At 53.4% G+C, this 19,285-nt stretch overlaps 1 protein-coding gene across 3 annotated transcripts in view; it reads right to left on the bottom strand.

Annotated features, from left to right (window-relative positions):
- The window catches only part of SLC1A7 (solute carrier family 1 member 7), a 46,987-nt gene that overhangs the window by 3,589 nt on the left and 24,113 nt on the right, over nt 1-19,285 (bottom strand). For 2 of the 3 annotated variants that reach the window (XM_004438570.3, XM_087445782.1), the window contains exons 3-7: nt 17,872-18,087; nt 7,981-8,023; nt 5,534-5,756; nt 1,792-1,891; nt 824-1,057 (exon numbers count right to left, since the gene is read on the bottom strand). In XM_004438570.3, the coding sequence (XP_004438627.1) occupies nt 824-1,057; nt 1,792-1,891; nt 5,534-5,756; nt 7,981-8,023; nt 17,872-18,087 (816 nt within the window). Of the gene's footprint in view, nt 1-823; nt 1,058-1,791; nt 1,892-5,533; nt 5,757-7,980; nt 8,024-11,318; nt 11,365-17,871; nt 18,088-19,285 lie in introns of those variants that run through there. The other variant, XM_014793836.2, reaches the window with a different exon arrangement.

Here is a 19,285-nt window from a genome sequence, read left to right as displayed (position 1 = left end):
AGACACGGACGACTTCCTCCGTGTGGAGCTCAGACACTCAGACCACCCTGTCCTCACAGGTTAGATGCCCGTAGAGGAATGACCATATCCTCCCCCCGCTGATCAACAGCCAGGTTTGCACAGCTCTAACTCATGGGCTCTTCTGTACTCGGCTGCGGTCTGGGATCCTGAGGGCAGGTGCTTCTTCATGCAGCCCAGACCGGCCTTCTCACCCTTCTTGGGTTATCGCCGTTCATCCCCACAGCAACCCTCTGAGGCAGAGGCTACAGCAGTCCCCAGTCTGTATATGAGGAAATTGATGCCCAGGGAGGTCAAGTGACTTGCCCATAGTCACACAGCTAGTGGGCGATGGAACCAAGATTCAAATCCCCATAGGCTAGTGACACTGCCAAGGTTGTGACAGGGCATCCAGTCAGGATGTCCCAGCGACAGTAGACAGGCAAAGTCCCTAAACAGTGCACGCCTGACTCCAACAGAAGCACGCTGTGGCAGCGAGAGGCCACAGCAGTTGCAGGCTCATCGCTCTTCAGCTCTCCCTGCCCCCGATGTATGGAAGCCGACCCCCACGTGGATCGAGTGAACCGTAGGGATGTGGGTGGTCAGGGAAAGGAAGGCCTCAGTGAAGGCTTTCTGCCATCCAGGCAGGTGGGGCCTCAAGCATTACATTTCAAATATTGGTCTTGTTACCATAGCTACCCCCAAGTTTGTGAAGAGGGGACTGACACTTTCCATGCTTCTATGGCTGTGGACAAATGATGGCTGGACAGATGGACAGAGTGCAGCCACTGCCACCTCCCCTGTCCTGCCCATTTCCCAGGGCTACCTGGAGGAGGTGGCCAGTGCGATGAGCAGGGCCTGGAGGATGCCGCGGATGAAGACGATGGGGTTCTTTTTGGTGATGAGGAAGTACAGCGTGGGCAGGATGAAGAGGCCGTGGATCACCAGCCCGCACACCACAGTCACTGCGTAGAAGCCCAGCTTCTTTCTCACAGCCGTGGGGTCGTCCATCTCCAGGATCTTGCCGGCAATGAGGAACACAATGCCAAAGGGGAAGTACCTGGGGAGGGCAGCCGGCTCAGCGCCAGGCAGGGAGGGTCCCAGGCAGCCTGGCACCGACTGCCTCACTGCCTGGCCTGATCCCCCCCAACCTCCCGGAGCTCCCGCGAGGACAGAAGGAGACTGTGTACCAGCACATGGCATCATTAATATACCACCCTCAACCAGCCCAACCCTGCACAGCCTCTCGCCCCTCTGCCTTCCCATCCAGGCCTCTGAGGAGTACCCCTGCCCTCCGCAGGCCCACGTCTCAGCCCGCAATGCCACAACCCCTGTGCATGACCTTGGGCAGGCCTCTGCATTTCCCCATCTTGACCGTGCAAGGTTGGACTAGAAGATTCCTAAGGTCTGAACACTGAACCAAGAAGTGGCAGCTGGTTCTCACTTGCAGTGTTTTCTTTCTGCAAAAACTGAGCTGATGAGGCTCCATGTGATGGGGAAATTGGGCCAGGAGAGCAGAGCCAGGCTTAGCTCTCAGCTCTCCTCCCGTGGGCCTGACCGGGCCAGAAGTGGCAGGCCCAGGGCTGGAACTAGGCCTGGTCAGGGCTGGGGGATCCAGGGGACCACGTGCAGCTCCGGAGGCCCCAGGCCAGGGCTGAGCCTCCCGTACAGCTTTCTGCTCACTCCTAGGAGAGCGGAGGCTAGGACCATGGTGTCCCTCCATCTGCCCAGGGCAGGGCTGGAAGGGGGTCTGGTGGGGTAGAAGAGGACACCCCCACTCCCCACAAGGCTTACCACACAGCCACCGCCACGATCTTCATGACAGACTCATTGAGGCACTGGCAGAAGCTGACCAGGGGGGTCCCACTGTCACCCATGCGGCCCAGCATGATGCCTGCAGGGGCAGGGACACACGATGGGGGGTCACACATATCATAGATGCTGCAGACGGAGGCGCGGGCATGCACGACGGCTGCACATGCTGACACATGCTGGTGGTAAGGCAGGGACAGACCTGCGGGACACACGGGTCTCAGCCCTTGGCTGACTCCCCAGCAGGCTTCCATATACCACTGCCTCCTGTGCACTCTCTCCTCTCCTCTCCTCGCCCCCGCCACGGGACCAGAGCAGTGACTGCAACAGGGCTCTCATCTCTTCCCCCTCAATAATCTGCTTTCTACAGTGGCAAGTGCCATCTTCTTAAGAGAAACATGCTCCCTGCCAAACAGCGGCTCCCCTGAGCACTTGGACCGTAACAGAGCTCCCTGCTGCTTCAGGCCCTTGAGCTGACCCCCGTCGACACCTCCCACCTCCTCTGGCCCCGCTCTTCCCTTCCTCACCATGCCCCAGCATCACTGGCCTTCTTCATAGTTCTGGAAGAGTCAAGCACTTCACAGCCTCAGGGCCTTTGCCTATGAAGTTCTGATGCCTGAAACACTGGCCGCCCAGCTCTCCACGTGGCCTGGAGGCCCGTCCCCACTCCCCTTGGCAAACTCCCCATTTATTCTCCTCTGTCTCCTCTCTGATCCCTTCACATCACTTATTACAACTTATAACTGTTATTTTCTAGTTTTTTCTGTCTCCTCCAATAGAAGGTCAGCTCCATGAGGCAACAACGTATCTCCTTAGGTGGCCCCTGGTGGATGCTCAACAGTGATCCTTGAATGAATGAATGAATGAAAAAATGAATGAGCGATAAAGCCTTTCCTGAAGCCCCTGTTATTCTCCCCTTGGGGCTCTGGGCTCTCCTCACATGGGAGGCCTTCAGGTGTGTACTATTCCACAGGTGAACTCCAGGCAAGTGAGCACGCCAGGCCACTCCTGAAACAGTGGCAAGTGACCACCCTCCCTTCTGGTGACGCAAAAGTAAAACACACACTGTGGCTGCCCTCACAAAGCTTCCTGTCACTGCACTCGGAGAGGCTCATCCACTGACTCAGCCAGGGAGGCAGGCCCGGGGTTTGAACCCTGGCCTGTGGGACTCCAGAGAGGGGCTTTTTCCTGCCCCAAGAAGCCCTGGGCCCATGCTGTCCATGGAACAGCTACCGCGCAGTGATGAGATGAGGTGGGGGCCCTGCTGGGCGGGCAGGAGAGGCCCGAGTTGGAGGTGACACTGGGCCTAGCCCTGCCCATCTGGCCTGTGGAAGCCTGGCTGAGCTCAGGGCCAGGTGGCCTGCTGGCTCTGTCCCTCCCTAGGCTATTCCTGCCCCTCCTCAGGCCCCACTTAGATTTCCCTGGGGGCACCCAGGAGCTCTGGCTGGCTGGGCACTAGTATGCATGGGGCCCAGGGTGTGGCAGTGGGCTTCCTCCAACAGGCAAGGCCAGTGAGACCTTAGCATCAGTCCCAACCCAGCACCAGGGAGGAGACAAGAAAGGAGGCTGGGTTGAGGGGACCAAAAAAAGCCACGTTTGGAGCAGCTGTGCGTGTGCTCACTCATACTCAAACGTGGGCACTACAGATGTGGGCACTCACAGATGTGGACACACAGTGATGCGGGCTCACACAGATGCAGGTACAGGAAGAACTGGATACACACAAGCATGGGCGCACACAGACGTGGGTGCACGCTGACCTGGGTACACATACACAAATATACACTGATAAATGGACAGTTACACGTGTTCAGTAAACAGTGAATGGAGTTGAAGGGTCTCCAGGATTTCGTTTGCTCTACGAATAGATGTCTACCTCTAAGAGAGAGGCGATGGCTGGGGAAGATGAAGGGTGTCCAGGACTGGGGACTGACTGTCAGGTGTGCTGAGGGCACTTCCAAACACCGACTTGTCACACACGGTCACTGAGGTCCTGGCCTCTGCATGCCTGACCTTTCGGCCAAGATGATAAGAGCCCCATTATCCATCATCACCCCTCCATTCACTGTCTCTCCAACAGATTCCACTGAACGCCTGCTTTCACCAGTCCGTGGTGGGCTGTGGGGACGAGTGGAGGACAAGCCTGTCCTGTCTGCCTGCGTGGAGCTTACAGCAGCTGCTGCGCAGACACTCAACAATCACACAAACAATTACCTAACTGCAGTAGCGTCAAACGTTGAAGGAGAAACACAGGGCACTGACCAGTCAGGGACTGGGAAGACTTTCCTGAAGACGTGATCTTGTACAGAGACCAGCCCCCAAGGATGAGAAGGGTGCAGGGGAGAGGAAGGGGCAGGAGCAGCTGGGCTGAGGGAAGTGGGAAGGTCCTCAGGGAGGCGCCTTCCAGGAAGCAAGGCACTTGCGGGGGGAAGTGAGCAGGCTGGGAGGAGCCGGGAGGCAGGCTGGGCCAGAAGGCACAGAGCCCTGCAGGCTGTGTACGGTGTTTGGACCCCACTCTGAGTGCAGTGGAGAGCCACAGGAGGCTTTACGCAGGGACTTTGTCCATGAGGAGGACACACCAGGACAGGGCACTCTTTAGGCAGCTTTTGCAGAAACCAGGCGAGAGATGACGGGACCTTGAGCCAGGGTGGTGGCGGTGGGCAGAGGGACATGCAGGAATTGGAGAGGGAATTCAGGGGCAGACCTGACGGGACATGGATGTGGGTTGAGGCAGAGGGCGCAGGTAGACCATGACCCCCGGATTTTGTGCACGAGTAACCAGGAGGACAGTGAGGCTTCTTACTTAAGAAGAAAGCCCTGTGGAGAAGTCAGGGAGCAGCAGAGGACCTCCCAGGCCCTTGGCTGGGGCGATGGGGAAGGTTGATGCCCATTTTAGAATAAGAGTCATAATGACCCCTGGGATGGCCTAGAAGGACAAGATTGGGACTGACAAGCTAGATTGTTCTAGATGGGTTAGGAGTTGTCCCCAAGAAGAAAAATGATATTGCGTGAGTGTCAGTGGTGGGGGGACACTGCACGCGGGGGCATATCCAGAGGTTTTGTGGGATCTGAAGCTTATACAGTTTGAAGCCCTCCTTAAGAAAAAGAATACAAAATTTAAAAATAAAAATAAAAAGTTGCAGGTCTCGGGGGCCTGTGCAAGTTGAGCTTCATGGTAAAGAACCTGTGGTGGGGGCCGGGGGACCCAGAGAAGAACAGCAAAGGGAAGGCTGTGGCCAGGGAGCCAACTGTGGCCCAAGACACGGCCCAGACAGGCCTGGGGAGAGAGGCGCCGTGAGCAGCCCTTGTGACTGTGGGGAGGGGGAGGATGACAAGGGTTTTAAATAAACAGTGATGGATGATAGTTTTTAGATTTTTCCCGTTCTTTATTGTACCCTCCCCCTGGTATCCCCAGACCTCAGTAAAAAGTTCAGGAACAGGCTGCTGGGAGGGGGCAGGAGGCATGGTCATCTTTGAGGGAGGGCCGACACCCCTCGAGGCAAACTAGCACCTAAGAATGGGGAATTCCGAGTGAGGAATACTGGCTCCAACTGGGGGGAGGGCTGGAGACACCTCAGCAATGGATGGGGACTTGAGCCTCTCCATTGCTTAGGAAAGGAAGATAGACAGGGAGACTCCAGATTATTCAGCTACTGGCTGCAGGGATGCAGGGAGGGACTGGCTCCAGGGCACTGTGGCGGGAGGGGCGGTGGGCAGCACGTACCCATGGTGGCGGAGAAGATGACGATGCCCAGCACGTTCATGCCATCGCTGGTGCCAGGCTCTGACTTGTAAACGACCTCGGGCGGCGGGGTCAGGTCCAGGGCGAAGTTCTGCACATGAGAGCCATTCTCTTCCTGGACCCCATAGATGAGGATCCGCCGAGAGCGGGCCTCCTCCGATGCCATCTTGGGGGACTTGATAACGGCGGTGGTCTTGGTGCGGTACTGGTGGGTGACACCCCAACCAGAAAGGAGTCAGGGCCAAGCGTTGTTATTAATATCATCATCAACAACAACAATAACAACATCTTGGATGTGCATTTGTATCCACTCATGAACTATTTGATTGACAATAACCCTGTGAGGCAGGCAGGACAGGGATTATTATCAATATTTTATCAAAAAGAAAACTGAGATTCCTTCATCCATCTACACACTACCCAGCCATGCCTCGCTCCATCCCTTCTTCCCTCTTCTTCCTTCTATGCATCATTACACCCGTCGGGGTTCCTCTCTAACCATCCGTCCATCTCCTCACCTACCCTCACCTACCCGGATAATTCTCCATTCACTCATCTATCCCTTCCAGCCATCCCTTATCCATCCACTGAACAGCCAGCCAGCCCTGCCTTCCCCTGATAGAGCCTGGAACCTTCTATTTGAAAAGCTCAGTTTGCCCCAAGCCTTCCTGATGAGATGAGGCCCCAGCTGGGAAGAATTGAGCCGCTGAGCTGCCTACCTTTCCTCCTTGGCCCCCAGGGCGTTCCTAGGTCTTTCCCTCTCAGTCTTCAGGCACTAGGAGCCCAAACAAGGGAGTCTCCTGTCCTCCCAACACCACAGTATCGATAAGGTCAGCCTTGGCAGGGGACCACTCAGGAAATATTTGGGACCTACAGTTTCTGTGCTTCAGTGTCCTCATCTGTAGAATGAGGGTCATAATAGTACCTAGCTCGTTAGATTAAATAGGACAGTGTGACAACAGTGCCGACAATATGGTCAGCTTTATATAACCATTACTGCTTTTGTAACCACCATCACCCTCATCATCATCATCCCAATGTTGAACTCTGTGCTGGGTGCCGGGGATACAAAAATGAACCAGACATGATTTCTGCTCTGAGAGTTTTGGGGAGGGAGTGACTTATTCTGCCTGAGACAGTCAGACAGCTTCACAAAGAAGGGGACATTTGATTTAGGTCTTGAAGGATGGGTAGGAGTTTGCCAAAAGAAAAAGGGCATTCCAGGTAGGTATGAAATAGAACGATGTTCTCTCTTTCTCTCACACCCTCAATAATTCCCCATCACTGTTGGAATAAAATCCAAACTCCCTAGTTTAGCACTCGGCCCTTCACCATCTGCCTCATTTCATAGATGAAGACCCAGGAGGTCAGGAACGATATAGTGATTAGCTCAAGGTCTCACTGTTCCTTATTTTGGAGACTCCTCCCCAGTCCTCAACCATCTCCTTTGTGTTCCCAGACCCAGTTCAGGGCCCAGCACAGGGAAGGGGGTTGGGAAATGCTTGCTAGATTGAGTCAACCAACCAGCTGACATTTTAGAAGGGGAAAAGAATTGGAAATTGTTAGAAGTGTAGAAAAAGATTGGTGCACAAGGATGTTTAGCATAATTTCTAAAACAGTAAAACTTTGAAAACAACCAAAAGGACCATCAAAAGGGGAAATGGGTAAATAAATTACAGCCTAGTCTTACAACAGGCTATTCTAGCACCACAAATATTGTATTTTTTAAGAAACACTTAATAACTGGAGAAAATGCTCATGATAAAACTGGAGTGAAAAAAAATGCAAGATGCACACTGTATATGCACCATGATCCTAATTTTATTTTTGAAAATGTATTTATGTAGAGGAAAAAAGACTAGACCCATTCCTACCACTATTGCTAGGTGCCAGAACTAGAGAGAATTTCTATTTTCTTCTTTATATTTTTTAGTATTTTCCTAATATTTTATAGTGAATGTTATTACTATTCTTATTAGAGGGAAAAAGGATTATTTTAAGAAGAAAGAGATAACAGGCTTAAAAGCAAATATGCCTGGGTTTACCCACTAGCACTAACATTTCTAATGGTCTGACCCTGGGCAAATCCTTGAATCCTTCTGAACCCCAGTCTCCTCATCCAGGAGGGAGGCTAACCCCTCCTGAGGGCAGGTTACTGTGAGGGCTGAATGAGGCGCTGTGTGTGAGCATAGGCGTACCTAGAGCAGAGTCTTCCCTCCACCCTCATCATGTTTCCTCATGAAAAGCTGGAACCCAGGGCAGGAGTGTAGCCACGGGAGGCTCTAAGGCTCTAGGTTCCCCCACCTCCCCTCCCCTTTAGCATCCCACCCCCAGGAGATAGGGAGACTTGCTGGGTAAATCTGACACTTCCCAGCTGGGCCCAGGCTGGCCCTGCCTGCCCACCCTCCATTTCCCAGGGACCCACTCACCTGTTTGAATGTGGCTTCCACCAGGTTGGCTGGGAACATGTTCCTGGGAAGAGAGTCAGGAATTGAAGAATTCCAGATTCCAGGCCAGGAGGGCCCTTGGGGTCATCTGAACACATCCCTTGGCCCTTGAGGCCTTCCATGATGCAGCCCCACCTCCTTCTTCCGTCTCACCTCTTCCCACTTCTGGCCATCCCCACCCCCAGGACTTAAAGCTCCCACACCAATTGCATACAGTTCCCTAAACATGATGCATACTTTGCCAGCATCTAGGCCTTTGTCCACACTGTTCCTTCTGCCTGGAATGCCCTATCTGCTTCTCTGGCTAACTCCTACTCCAATCAAGCAGAGGCCAAGCCTTCTCTGTCTGCTCCAGACCAACTCCATGGCTCCCCCACTGTGGGTCACTCACGCTCCAGCACGCTGCAGTCACGTGTCTGCCTCCCCCCAGACTGGCCTCCCTGAGGCGGGAGTCGGCCATTCATATCTTATCTGTGGCGCCCAACATATGATCTGGCACATAAGTGGGACCTTTATTCTCTTATAATATTATTTTCATAAAGCTAAAGGAGGAGGGGCCTTGTCCCACCAGATACGAAACATACCATGAAGGTGTAACTGTCACAACAGTGCAACAACAACACAGCTGCCCACAGAAAGATCAGTGTGACGGAACCTGTGGCCCAGAAACAGAACTTAGTCCATCTAAGTATTTCATATTGGATGAAAGTTGCTTCACAGATCAGCGAGGAAAGGAAGGATTCGTTATAGAGTGCTGTACGGCCAACCAACTATTCGGAAAAATAAAAGTTGGATCCTTATTTACCCTTTGCACCAAAATAAATTCCAGATGGTTTAGAGAAATAAATAATTTAAGAAATGAAGCCATAAAAAGCTAGCAGTAAGTGTAGGTTAATATCTTATCAGATCTCAGGGTATGGAAGGACTCTCTAAGAACAAAATGAACAATAAAAAATCAATAGATTTTACTACGTTAAAATTAAGAATTTCCTAAGTGCAACCTAGTGTCCTGGATCGGATTCTGGGACAGAAAAAAAGGACATTAGTGGAAAAACTGGTGAACTCCAAACAAGGCCTGTCATTTAGTTAATAGTGTTGTACTAATTTAATTTCTTGGTTTTGACCAACATGCCACGGTTATGTAAGCTGCTAACACCAGAGAAGGCTGGGTGAGGGGACTATGGGAACTCTCTGGATCATCTTTACAAATTTTCTGTACAACTAAAATTATGCCAAAATAAAAAGCTAAAAAAATTAAGAAGCTTTCTAAGACAGATTAAAATACAAATAAAATTATAAAGCAAATGAAAAACTGGGGAAGCCATATGACAAAGTGCTATCATCCTAAATTTCTGAAGAGCTTTTACACATCTTGTCCTTGCTTCCAAGTTCACTGTCTGTCTCCCTCACCAGAACATCAGCTCCCTGGAAGGCACAGGCCTCCGCTTTGTTCTCTGCTGAGTCCTGAGTGCCTGGCACATAAGAGGCACTTGGTAAATATCTGCTGCATAAATAAACGGACCACAAAAACATTAACACTCCAACAAAAAGTGATTGAAAGTCATGACCAGGCACTTCACTTCGTCAAAGAAGAAACGTTAAGTCACCAAAAAAGCTTTTAAAAAAATGCTCAGCTTCATCAATAAATTAAAGGCATTTTCACCTATCAAACTGATAAAGAATTTTTTGTGTGTGTGAGGAAGATCAGCCCTGAGCTAACTTTCATGCCAATCCTCCTCTTTTTGCTGAGGAAGACTGGCCCTGGGCTAACATCTGTGCCCATCTTCCTCCACATTATATAGGACGCCGCCACAGCATGGAAGGAGAAGCGGTGCATCGGTGCGTGCCCGGGCCGCGGAGTGCGCACACCTAACTGCTACGACACGGGGCCAGCCCCAGTAAAGAATTTTTTGAATGACAATACACAAGGCTGAGGAGGTCTGGTGACAGGGGCACCCTCACGTGGTTCTGGCAGCAACTTTCTGTAAAGCAATTTGCAATTCATATCAAGGGTCTTAGGCATTATATCTTTGTGTTTAGGATCCGCTTCTAGGAATCTGTTCTAAATCAGAGATGCTAACAAAGATTTTGTTTGTTCCCGTGCTGACACTTCCTTGAACACGCCATGTGCCTCCTCTACCTGGATCGTCTTTCCCACCTACTCTCGTTCTTGGCAAATCTCTTTTCTTTCAAGACTCAGCTCACACACACATGGAGTTACATACGTGAACATGAGTGCACATTATTTCTCAACTTTACACCCCAGTAACCACTGTTGGAAAGCAGAAACTATAATTTTTTCATTGCTGCTAAAATACAGGTCCAGTGTAAGTGTACAGCAGGAGGAAGAGGCTTAGAATGAGCCAACGGGGCAGAAAACTGGGAAAGAACGGTCACAGCTTTTCCCACTAATTTCAGCTTTGTCACAAGAGAGAGAAGAAGCAGGAGTCAGGAGCTGAGCTAGAAGCTCAAATGAGGCTTTTTTTCAACGAGTTATAAGCAGATTTCTGCTACCAGAACAGTAGCTGCCTGCAAGGGCTTTTGACATCACCCAGGCCCATAGCCCCAAAGCCAGGGTTAGTGCTGGGGGCGTGCGGGCGTGCAGCCCGCCAGAATGCAACACTCCACCGGCCCTGGGTGCTCAAGACCAGAGAGGAGGAGGCCCACGCTGTACCAATGGCTAATAGCTTGAAAATCTCTCCTGGGCACAGCTCCAGGAGGCTTGAGTGACTTACGAGGTAGTTTTCTAATGAAACTTAGAGAGAAGGCTGCTTTAGCCTGAGCAGAAACTAAGAACATTCAAAAGGTCCTAAGAGGGGCCGTCCCTGTGGCCTAGTGGTTAAGTTTGGCTCACTCTGCTTCGGTGGCCCGGGTTCGGTTCCAGGGCACAGACCTACACCACTCGTCTGCAGCCATGCTGTGGCGGTGACCCATACACAAAACAGAGGAAGATGGGCACAAATGTTAGCTCAGGGAGAATCTTCCTTAAGCAAAAAGAGGAAGATTGGCAATAGATGTTAGCCCAGGGCAAATCTTCCTCAGGTCCTAAGAAACTGAATGGAACTTACACCTAGTATGTATGTTTCTTTACAACTTCATTTAAAATTAGAATAATTTAAAATGTATGCTGTGGCAAGGATGGCTATTTGAATGCAGAACATCCTCATTCTCTCCTTCCTTACTAACAGAAGCCCTGGGATATTATGGGGACCAACAGGCCCTGTCATCAATCCCTGTTTCCCGCCTCTTTTGCCAAAGGGGTGGCCAATGAGATGTAAGTGGGAGCCGCTTCCTGGAAAACTCTTGAAAAGGTGCCCAACTCAGCCAGGACCCTTTAATCCTTTCCTCCAACTGTCTTCTTTCTGACTGGAACATGGACGTAATAGCAAGAGCTTCAGCAACTTTCTTGAACCATGAGACACACTGATGATAAAAGCCAAGTGCTAAGCACGGTAGAGGGAGTAGAGGATCCTAATGACCATGAGTGGCCCACCTCTGGACTGCCTATTTGGGAGAAAATGCAAGCTTTTACTTTACTTAAGCCTCTGCTGCTTCAGGTCTCTCTTAACTAGTCGCCAAAAGCAATTCCTGACAAATACACAGGCTCGTACTAATAATCAATGAACTTATCATGCAGATTTTAATACAGAATTATACTTTTGATTATTAAACGGGAAAATCTACAACAATTTCTTTTGGCTTTGAGCACCCACAGGAAGTCTTCCTATTTGCCCCATGAGGCCTGTGCTCCTGGTGGCATTTACACAAAATGCAGGCATAACGTGACTGGGAGACATTAATGGCCATGCCACTCAAGTGGGCACGCACTCTGCCCTGGGCCTCCCTGCACATCTCTGGGGCGAGGCCACCGGTCACCAGCTCCTCGCCTCACTTACTATTCTTTGTGCCCACCGTGACGTCCCAAACTAACCCTGATCTCATGTCCCCAACCCAGATCCCAAAGGTGGGAATTGTTCCTTTCCAAGCACAGCCCCCGAGAGTGTCATCCAATCCCCGAGAGGGTAAGTGGGAGCTATAAATAGAGCCAAGTCATTACTTAATCTCTCTGGTGTTTTAATACGATTGGAAAAAAAGGAGGGGCCCAGCTCTGATTCGTGTTCCGCTCGCTTGGGCTTTTTTCTGTGCGGCTGGCCTGGGAGCAGACGTCATGTTCTGGAGGCCCCGCTAGGAGCCCTGGGAAATGAATTCATGTCTTGGCGAGTTGCCCAGGGACGCGGCCTGTTGTGTTCCTCTGGAACCATCTTTGAGATCTGGATGCCTATCTTCCCACCCCTGAGGTGAGCTGTGGGCCTTCTTTCTCTGTCCAGGTGGCCCCACATCTTCCTCACTTTTCATTTGTCACACCTGCCCCAGTGCCCAGGGCCCTGCCCTGTCGTCCTTGTTCTGGTTCAGTTATCAGCACTTGGAGGGCACCACTCCGGGCCAGAGCGACTGTGAGGGGGCCCCTGGTCCCCTTACCCCTGCTATCCTCATTTTCTGCACAGCCTCTCAGAACCTCAGAGCGAGAAGGGGTCTAGAGAGGGGCTGTCCAAGGCACTCTTCTCTTCTGTCCTAAGACGGTGGGCAGCCTGATGCGGGGTCTTGTATTTGCCCCTCCCCCCCAGGGCCCAGCACAGTGTCTTTGCCCAGACCAAGCACTTAACAAAGGTGGGCTGAATGGAACGAAGTGACTGCACCCCTGCCCGGGGCATCCCCTGCCTCCAGTCACATCCTGTCCGCTCCGCCCTGCCCCAGTCCACCCTTCCCAAACTCACCGGCTTCCTGTCCCTAAAGCACAGCAGCCAACGCCCCAGGCTGGATTCCTGGTCTTCAAGGCTGGGCTCTGCACTGTCCTCCCAACCTCATCTCCCAGAACCCCCTCCAGAAGCTTCTGCTCATGCCCTGCAGGCTCCTCACTTGGTGTAGGCCTTTGTGTTTCAGAACCACTGAGCTAGAAGGGATCTAGAAAACCACTGGGGAAACTGAGGCCTGGAGAGGGGGGCTGGCTGCCCAGGGCCACATAGTGACTTATTGGCGGAGCTGTGACGAGACCTCATGTCTCCAGTGTTCTGGCTCCCTGTACCAGGAGGCATGTGATCTCTGTCTGCAGCCTGCTCCCTGACCAAGGAATGGTGACAGAGAGGTCCAACCACCTAGCTTTGCAAAACACGTGCCTCGGGGTTGAGAGCGGTGGGGAAGAACCTCAAACCAGAAGGATCAATTTTCACCACGTGAAAAGCAACCGAGAGCAGGAACGGCTCCTGGAACATCTGACTCTGACACGTGTGTCTGATCCAGAGCCCTCAGCCCCTCAGCAGGGGAGGCCGCGGTGGGGAGGGCGGGGCTCCCCGAGCACCGACTCCTTTAACCACGAGCAAAGGCTGTTTTGAATCACAGAATCCAAGAAATGATGAATCATAGTCATCAAATCTGAGAAACAATGGATCTTAGAAAGGAAGTGTCTCGAAATTCCTCTTCCCTTGGCTTCCAGGACATCTGCCCTACTGGTTCTCTCCTGGCCCTCAGCTTGCTCCTGCTCTGTGCTCTGCGCAGCCTCCAGTGCGGCTGTGGCCAAGGCTCCCTGGCCTCCGTGCCGCACACTCGCACTTTCTGCCTGTGCCCATCCACCTCCTCTCATGGCTTCAGACCCCAACTCCACTGCCAACCCCCTGTCCCACGTCTGCATTCGCAAACACTGAGCCTCTCCTCTGTGCCAGGTGCTGTTCTAGGCTCCAGGAGATGGCAGGGAACAGATTTTTAAAGATCCAGCCCTCCTGGAGCATAGTTTATTCTGGCGGGGGAGCCATGACAAGAAATAAAGACAGGGACATGATAATGTCATGTAGTAATAAAGGCTCTGAGGAGAGAGAGTGACAGAGGCTGGGGGCCCCTCTGAAGAGAGGACACAGAGCAGAGGTGTGAATGGAGAGCGGGAAGGAGCCACATGCGTCCTGCAGGAAGGGCCATCCAGACGGAGGCAGCGATGAGGACAGGGCACCAAGACGGGACTCTAAGGACATTTGGAGAAATGGCATGGAGGCCAGCGTGCCTGGAGCGAGGGGAGGGCTAGTCGAAGCGGAGGTCAGAGGCCGATGTGCATGTGGTGGGCGGGTCAGGAAGGGCCTGCAGGCCACAGCGAATACTGCGGATTTTGTCGACATGTGATCGACTGTGAGCAGGTTTTTAAAAGGCTCCCTCTGGCTGCTGTGGGAGAACAGACTGCAGAGAAGCAGAGAGAAAGCAGGGTGACCACGGTGGACACTCAAGTGAGAGGTGATGCTGGTCTGGGCGATGGTGGGAGTGACAGAGGGGGACAGAAGGGACAAAGTTTGGGATATTTTTTGGAAGGCAGAGCTGACAGAATTTGCTGACAAACTGGATGCAGGAGATGAGAGAATGAGAGACGTGGAACCAAGACGGGCAGGACTGAGGAAAGGACAGATTTGTGGGGGAAATCAAGAGTTTAGCTTCGGACATGTCACTTTTAAGATGCCTTTAGACAACCGAACGTAAGAATCTGGAGCGCAGGTGAGAGGTTTCCAGGCTGGAAACAAAATTCGGGAGAGTCAGCGTGCAGGAAGTATTCACCACCACGGTAAGGACAACATCACCAGGCGAGTAAGTGCAGATGCAACAGACCCTGCCTGGACCCCTCTTTCTGGCTCTAGCCCCCGTGGGTGAGAACCATACAACAGGAACAGAATTGCAAGCATTCTTGTGATCCTCAGTTTATCACACATCTCAAAGGATAAAAGAGAACCTGGAAAATGGAGGGAGCGGTAGATTGATAGCGTCGATGGTCCCAGTTAATGGATGCCCTTTGCCTTGTAACACTGTTGTCCCCTCCCACCCTGGGTCTAGGCTTGGCCACACGACTTGCTTCCGCCAATAGGATGTTAGCTGACTTGATAAAAGCAGAGACTTGAAAAAACACTTGCATGTTTCTATTTCCTCTCTTGCTCCTCTACCTTCATCACAAGAACATGCCCAGGCTAGCTCTCTCTTGGAATCCTGTCACCACCATGAAATAACTCCAGGCTAGCCTGCTGGAGGATCAGACCACAAGTAGCACAGCTGAATTAGCTCAGCCAAGATCATCCTGTTCCCCAGTTGAGCACCAGCTACCTGTAGGCACATGAGTGAGCTCAGCTGAGCCCAGTTCAAATCAGCAGAACATCCCAGCTGATCTGTTGATTCACGGATGTAGTTTTAAGCCACTAAGTCTTAGGGTGGTTTGTTACACAGCAATAAGTAACCGATACAGAGGGTGAGAGTTTCTTGAGAGAGAAGAGAGACTGTGTGCTGGGCACTTGTCCCCACAGGGGAGGAGAGGAGTGTTTCTCCTCAACTCTAATCCAAGAGAACTACTCAGAGCCCTCGGCTGGGTCCCCTAGGATTTGAAGAGCGTAGGAGCTGGTGCCTGACTCATGCCCAAAGACCCCGGCAAAGGCCTGTACTTCCAGCAAGGATCTGTATGTTTCCCATGGGCCAGATGTGGACCTTGCAGAAGGGACCCTGCCTACAAGGGCCACCCAGAGGGGTGAGGTGACTCCAGCAGAAGAGTTGACCAGATGTCAGGCCTGAGGAGGGTGTTGTAAGCAGCTAGATGGAGCAGGGATTGCCTAAGTCAAGAGAGTAACAGGTGAGAGACTCAGGGATAGGAGGGGCTCCAAAGAACCCACAACAGCATCCCTGAGGAAATACAACCCCGGCTCACTCCACCACCAGGGAGGGAGGACCTTCCCAGCCCACTCCCCGCTCTCTCCACTGCTCCAGCCCCAGTGCTAGCGACAGGGGCGTAGGTGGAGCCGGAGAGGGAAAACTCAGTCCCATCTTCTTCCCACTGCAGGTTTCTGAGTCTGACTCAGATGCAAAAGACTAGGGCAGGATTCGTGTTAAATTGGAGCTGTCTGGGGCCAGCCCCGAGGCTTAGCGGTTGGGTGTGCACGCTCCGCTGCTGGCGGCCCGGGTTAGGATCCCGGGCGCGCACCGACGCACGGCTTCTCCGGCCATGCTGAGGCCGCGGCACACATACAGCCACTAGAAGGATGTGCAACTATGACATACAACTATTTACTGGGGCTTTGGGGAGAAAAAGGAGGAGGAGGATTGACAATAGATGTTAGCTCAGAGCCGGTCTTCCTCAGCAAAAAGAGGAGGATTAACAAGGATGTTAGCTCAGGGCTGATCTTCCTCACACACACACAAAAAAAATTGGAGCTGTCTGGAGTTTTAGTATTAGACCGGACTAAACTTCTTATATCTGAAGTTGGCCAGAAAATGGGAGGAACTAGAAGGAGTCCACAGAGCAAGTTTAACGGGGTAACCCATTGAGCCCAGTAAGCCATTTCCAATGTGGTGCTTCCCTCTGGCCTGGCCCCGCTCTCCTCACACACTGTCCCAGGAGACCCCTCCACCATTAGGGACGACCTGACGTCCCTCCCTGCTGATCTCCAGCTCAGACTTTCCCACAAGATTCACATCCACTAGCCAACCATCAGCTGACGTCTCCCCCGGGAAGCCTGCACCTGCTCCAGCACCGTCCTCTGGCTCAGTGGCCTCAGCCCCTCCGCTTGGGGGCTCAGGCCAGAAACCTTCGTGCCATCACAATCAGCACCACCATCTCCTCCACCCACCCCTCCACCTTGCCCATCTCCTGCTGATTCCACCTCCTGAGCAGCCCTGCAGCGTGCCCTCTGCCCCCAGGCCCTCGGCCACCACCCTGGCCCAGCCCCTGCCTCTGTCTTCCCCTCCCACCCCCACCCCCCCAACCCACCAGCACTCTGGCAGCCAGAGTGAGCCTTCTGAATTAATCATGCCCCTCCTATGTTTATAACCATTTCCTGTGGCCTTTAGGATAAAACACAATGTTCAGCCTGGTTCACAATGCCCTTCACGGTCCAGCCCCAAGTCACTTCTCCAGCAACGACTGTCCACTCCCCCACACCTCATGCCCCAGTCACGCTGGTGGGCTGTAATTTCTCCCCACACTGCTCTCTCTCAGCTCAGGGCCTTTGCACAGCTGTTCCCTTCACCAGGAAGGCCCTCCCGGGAACCCCTGCCCCCCCACTCCTTCCATCCTTTAACTGTGGCAGCTTTGCCTCCTCTGACCCTGCTCTTCGCCCCCACCCACAGCCCCTGCCTCCCCCATCGCAACCCCGCCCCCATGTTGTCTCTGTTGATCCTCTCTCTCCTCCAGGACTAGGGCCAGGCTGCAGTGCCCTTACGCATTGCTGGGAGGGTGAATGAGTGACAGAGGAGACGGGTGGCCTGGAGGGAGTCTCGGGAAACGGAGTCAGATGTGGGCGGATCGCTGGGTCTGCAGCGCTTTCCTGGGCAGAGGGCTCAGTCCCTGAAACATGGTTAGCAGAGCCCGCGTGGCTCTGGCAGGGGGGCCACAGGGCGAGAAGCGCTGCCCGTGGAGTCAGACAGGCCCGGGTTGAATCCTGGCTCCACAAGCCGAGTCACATCCTCTCTTTGAGCCTCATTCCTCATCTGTAAAAAGGGGACCAATGAAGAAAGGCAGTGGGGGAACCAGTGACTGCTGGCCTTCCGCAGGTCCAGTCAGGGACTGTCGCTCACTGACGCCTGCCCCGGGCCAGACTGAGTGCTCGCGCTGGGCGCCCGAGGAGCAGACCCTGCCCGCCTGCCATGGGCTCCCAGCCTGGCGGAGGCAGACAGCGGGTGTGGACCCAGCGGGAGGCCCAGGGGCCGAGGGAGCTGAGACGCTGTTTGCGGGGCCTCTGTGGCTGCCCCCTTGTTACCACGAATAATCAAGAGCAGACCCTGAGCACCCGCCCCCATGCCCTATCCTGCCTCTGGTAGACGTGTGGGGCTGGTCCGTGGAGCCTGGGCGTCAGTGGCGAGGGTTACCGGATGAGGTCCAGCAGGGCGTCGGCTGAGCTCATGATGGGCTTCCCACTCTGCTCTGTAATCTCCTTCTGGGCCGCGCCACCCGGGTGGATGATGGAGACCATGATGATGCCCACGACGACTGCCACGAAGGTGGTCCACAGGTAGTACGCCACGGTGAGGATGCCCAGGCGGCTGGAGGTCTTGGCATCCAGGGAGGCGAGGCCAGACATCAAGCTGGGAGAACAATGTGGGTCAGGGTCTGTGGGGGCAGGCCCTGGCCAGGCACTCAGGCGTACCCACCCTCCCCCCTCCTGGCTCTGCCCAGCACCCTCACAGTGCTGCAGGGAATGTACAGGCGTGGGGGTCCCCCCAATAATCCAGTCCTTGCAGCTTCTTCTAGCCTCTCTTTCTGCTCTGCTCTCTCCCCTATGCCCAGGGTCACCAGCCAAGCCTTTCACACCTCTAGGCCTTTCCATGTGCTGTTTCCCGTTTGGCGTCCTGACTCCTATCCACTAGAGAAGACCAAGCTCAGTGTCACCTCCTTGGTGAAATCTGCGTGGACTACCGGCCTCTCCCCCAGAGTTAGGAGCCCCTTCTGGGGCTCCCACAGCCCCGGCCTCCTCTGTCATGACCCTGGTTGTCACAGTCTGTTTACCTGTCTCTCTCATCAGACTGAGGACACGTGAGAAGAGGGACAGTTCTGACTTCTCTGTGGGTCCCCAGTGCCCAGCGTGAACTCTTGGTGCTGCCACCAAGCAGGTGGTTTCTGCAGGCTTGTGGAACGAACTAATGAGTGAGTGAGTGGGGTAGAGCCCTGGGCTGGGGGTTGGTGACCTGGGTCCTAGTCCTAGCTCTGCCCATTGGCTATGTGACCTCAGGCAAGCAAGTCACTCCCCAATCTTTGGGCCCCAGGATCCCCATCTATAAAATGGGGCCATGGTTGGATTGTCCCTGACAGGTGCCACCCTGTGGCTGTCTTGGATTAGTCCCTGGGCCCAGACTCCCCTCCGTGGGACTGTGGTTCTCTCTCTCCTCTTGGGTCCTCCCCACCTCTGCCTGCCCTGACCTGGGCTCTCTGACCACCACTGCAGGTCAGCCTGGAGCTACTCTTCTCATGGGGTAGGGGGCGGGGTCGGAGGAGAACAAAGAGAGATTAGTTAAGGAAATGCTTGTGCGTTGCTGCCAAAAGGATTTTTCTCCAAAGCTCTTTCATTCTTTCAGATAAAGGAAGTATTTGTCTGGTTTTAATCATGTAAACAAGAGCAGATAATCCTTCCCCATCCACATTCCTCTTATCGTTAGGCTACAGACAGGCAGCATCCAGCATCAGGACTGAACACAGGGCGAGCCTCTCCTCCCTCCCGACCCCAGGCTGTAACGGCTGCCCATCAGCACCCGCTCTTGCCTGCTCGCTGTAGCGAAGGCTCACTCT

The sequence above is a fragment of the Ceratotherium simum genome, chromosome 22 (genome assembly GCF_057802395.1).
Source record: "Ceratotherium simum simum isolate JZ-2026a chromosome 22, ASM5780239v1, whole genome shotgun sequence".
Lineage (NCBI taxonomy): Eukaryota > Metazoa > Chordata > Mammalia > Perissodactyla > Rhinocerotidae > Ceratotherium > Ceratotherium simum.
Note: the sequence above shows the minus strand (reverse complement) of the source record. Positions and strands in the feature narration are given on the sequence as shown.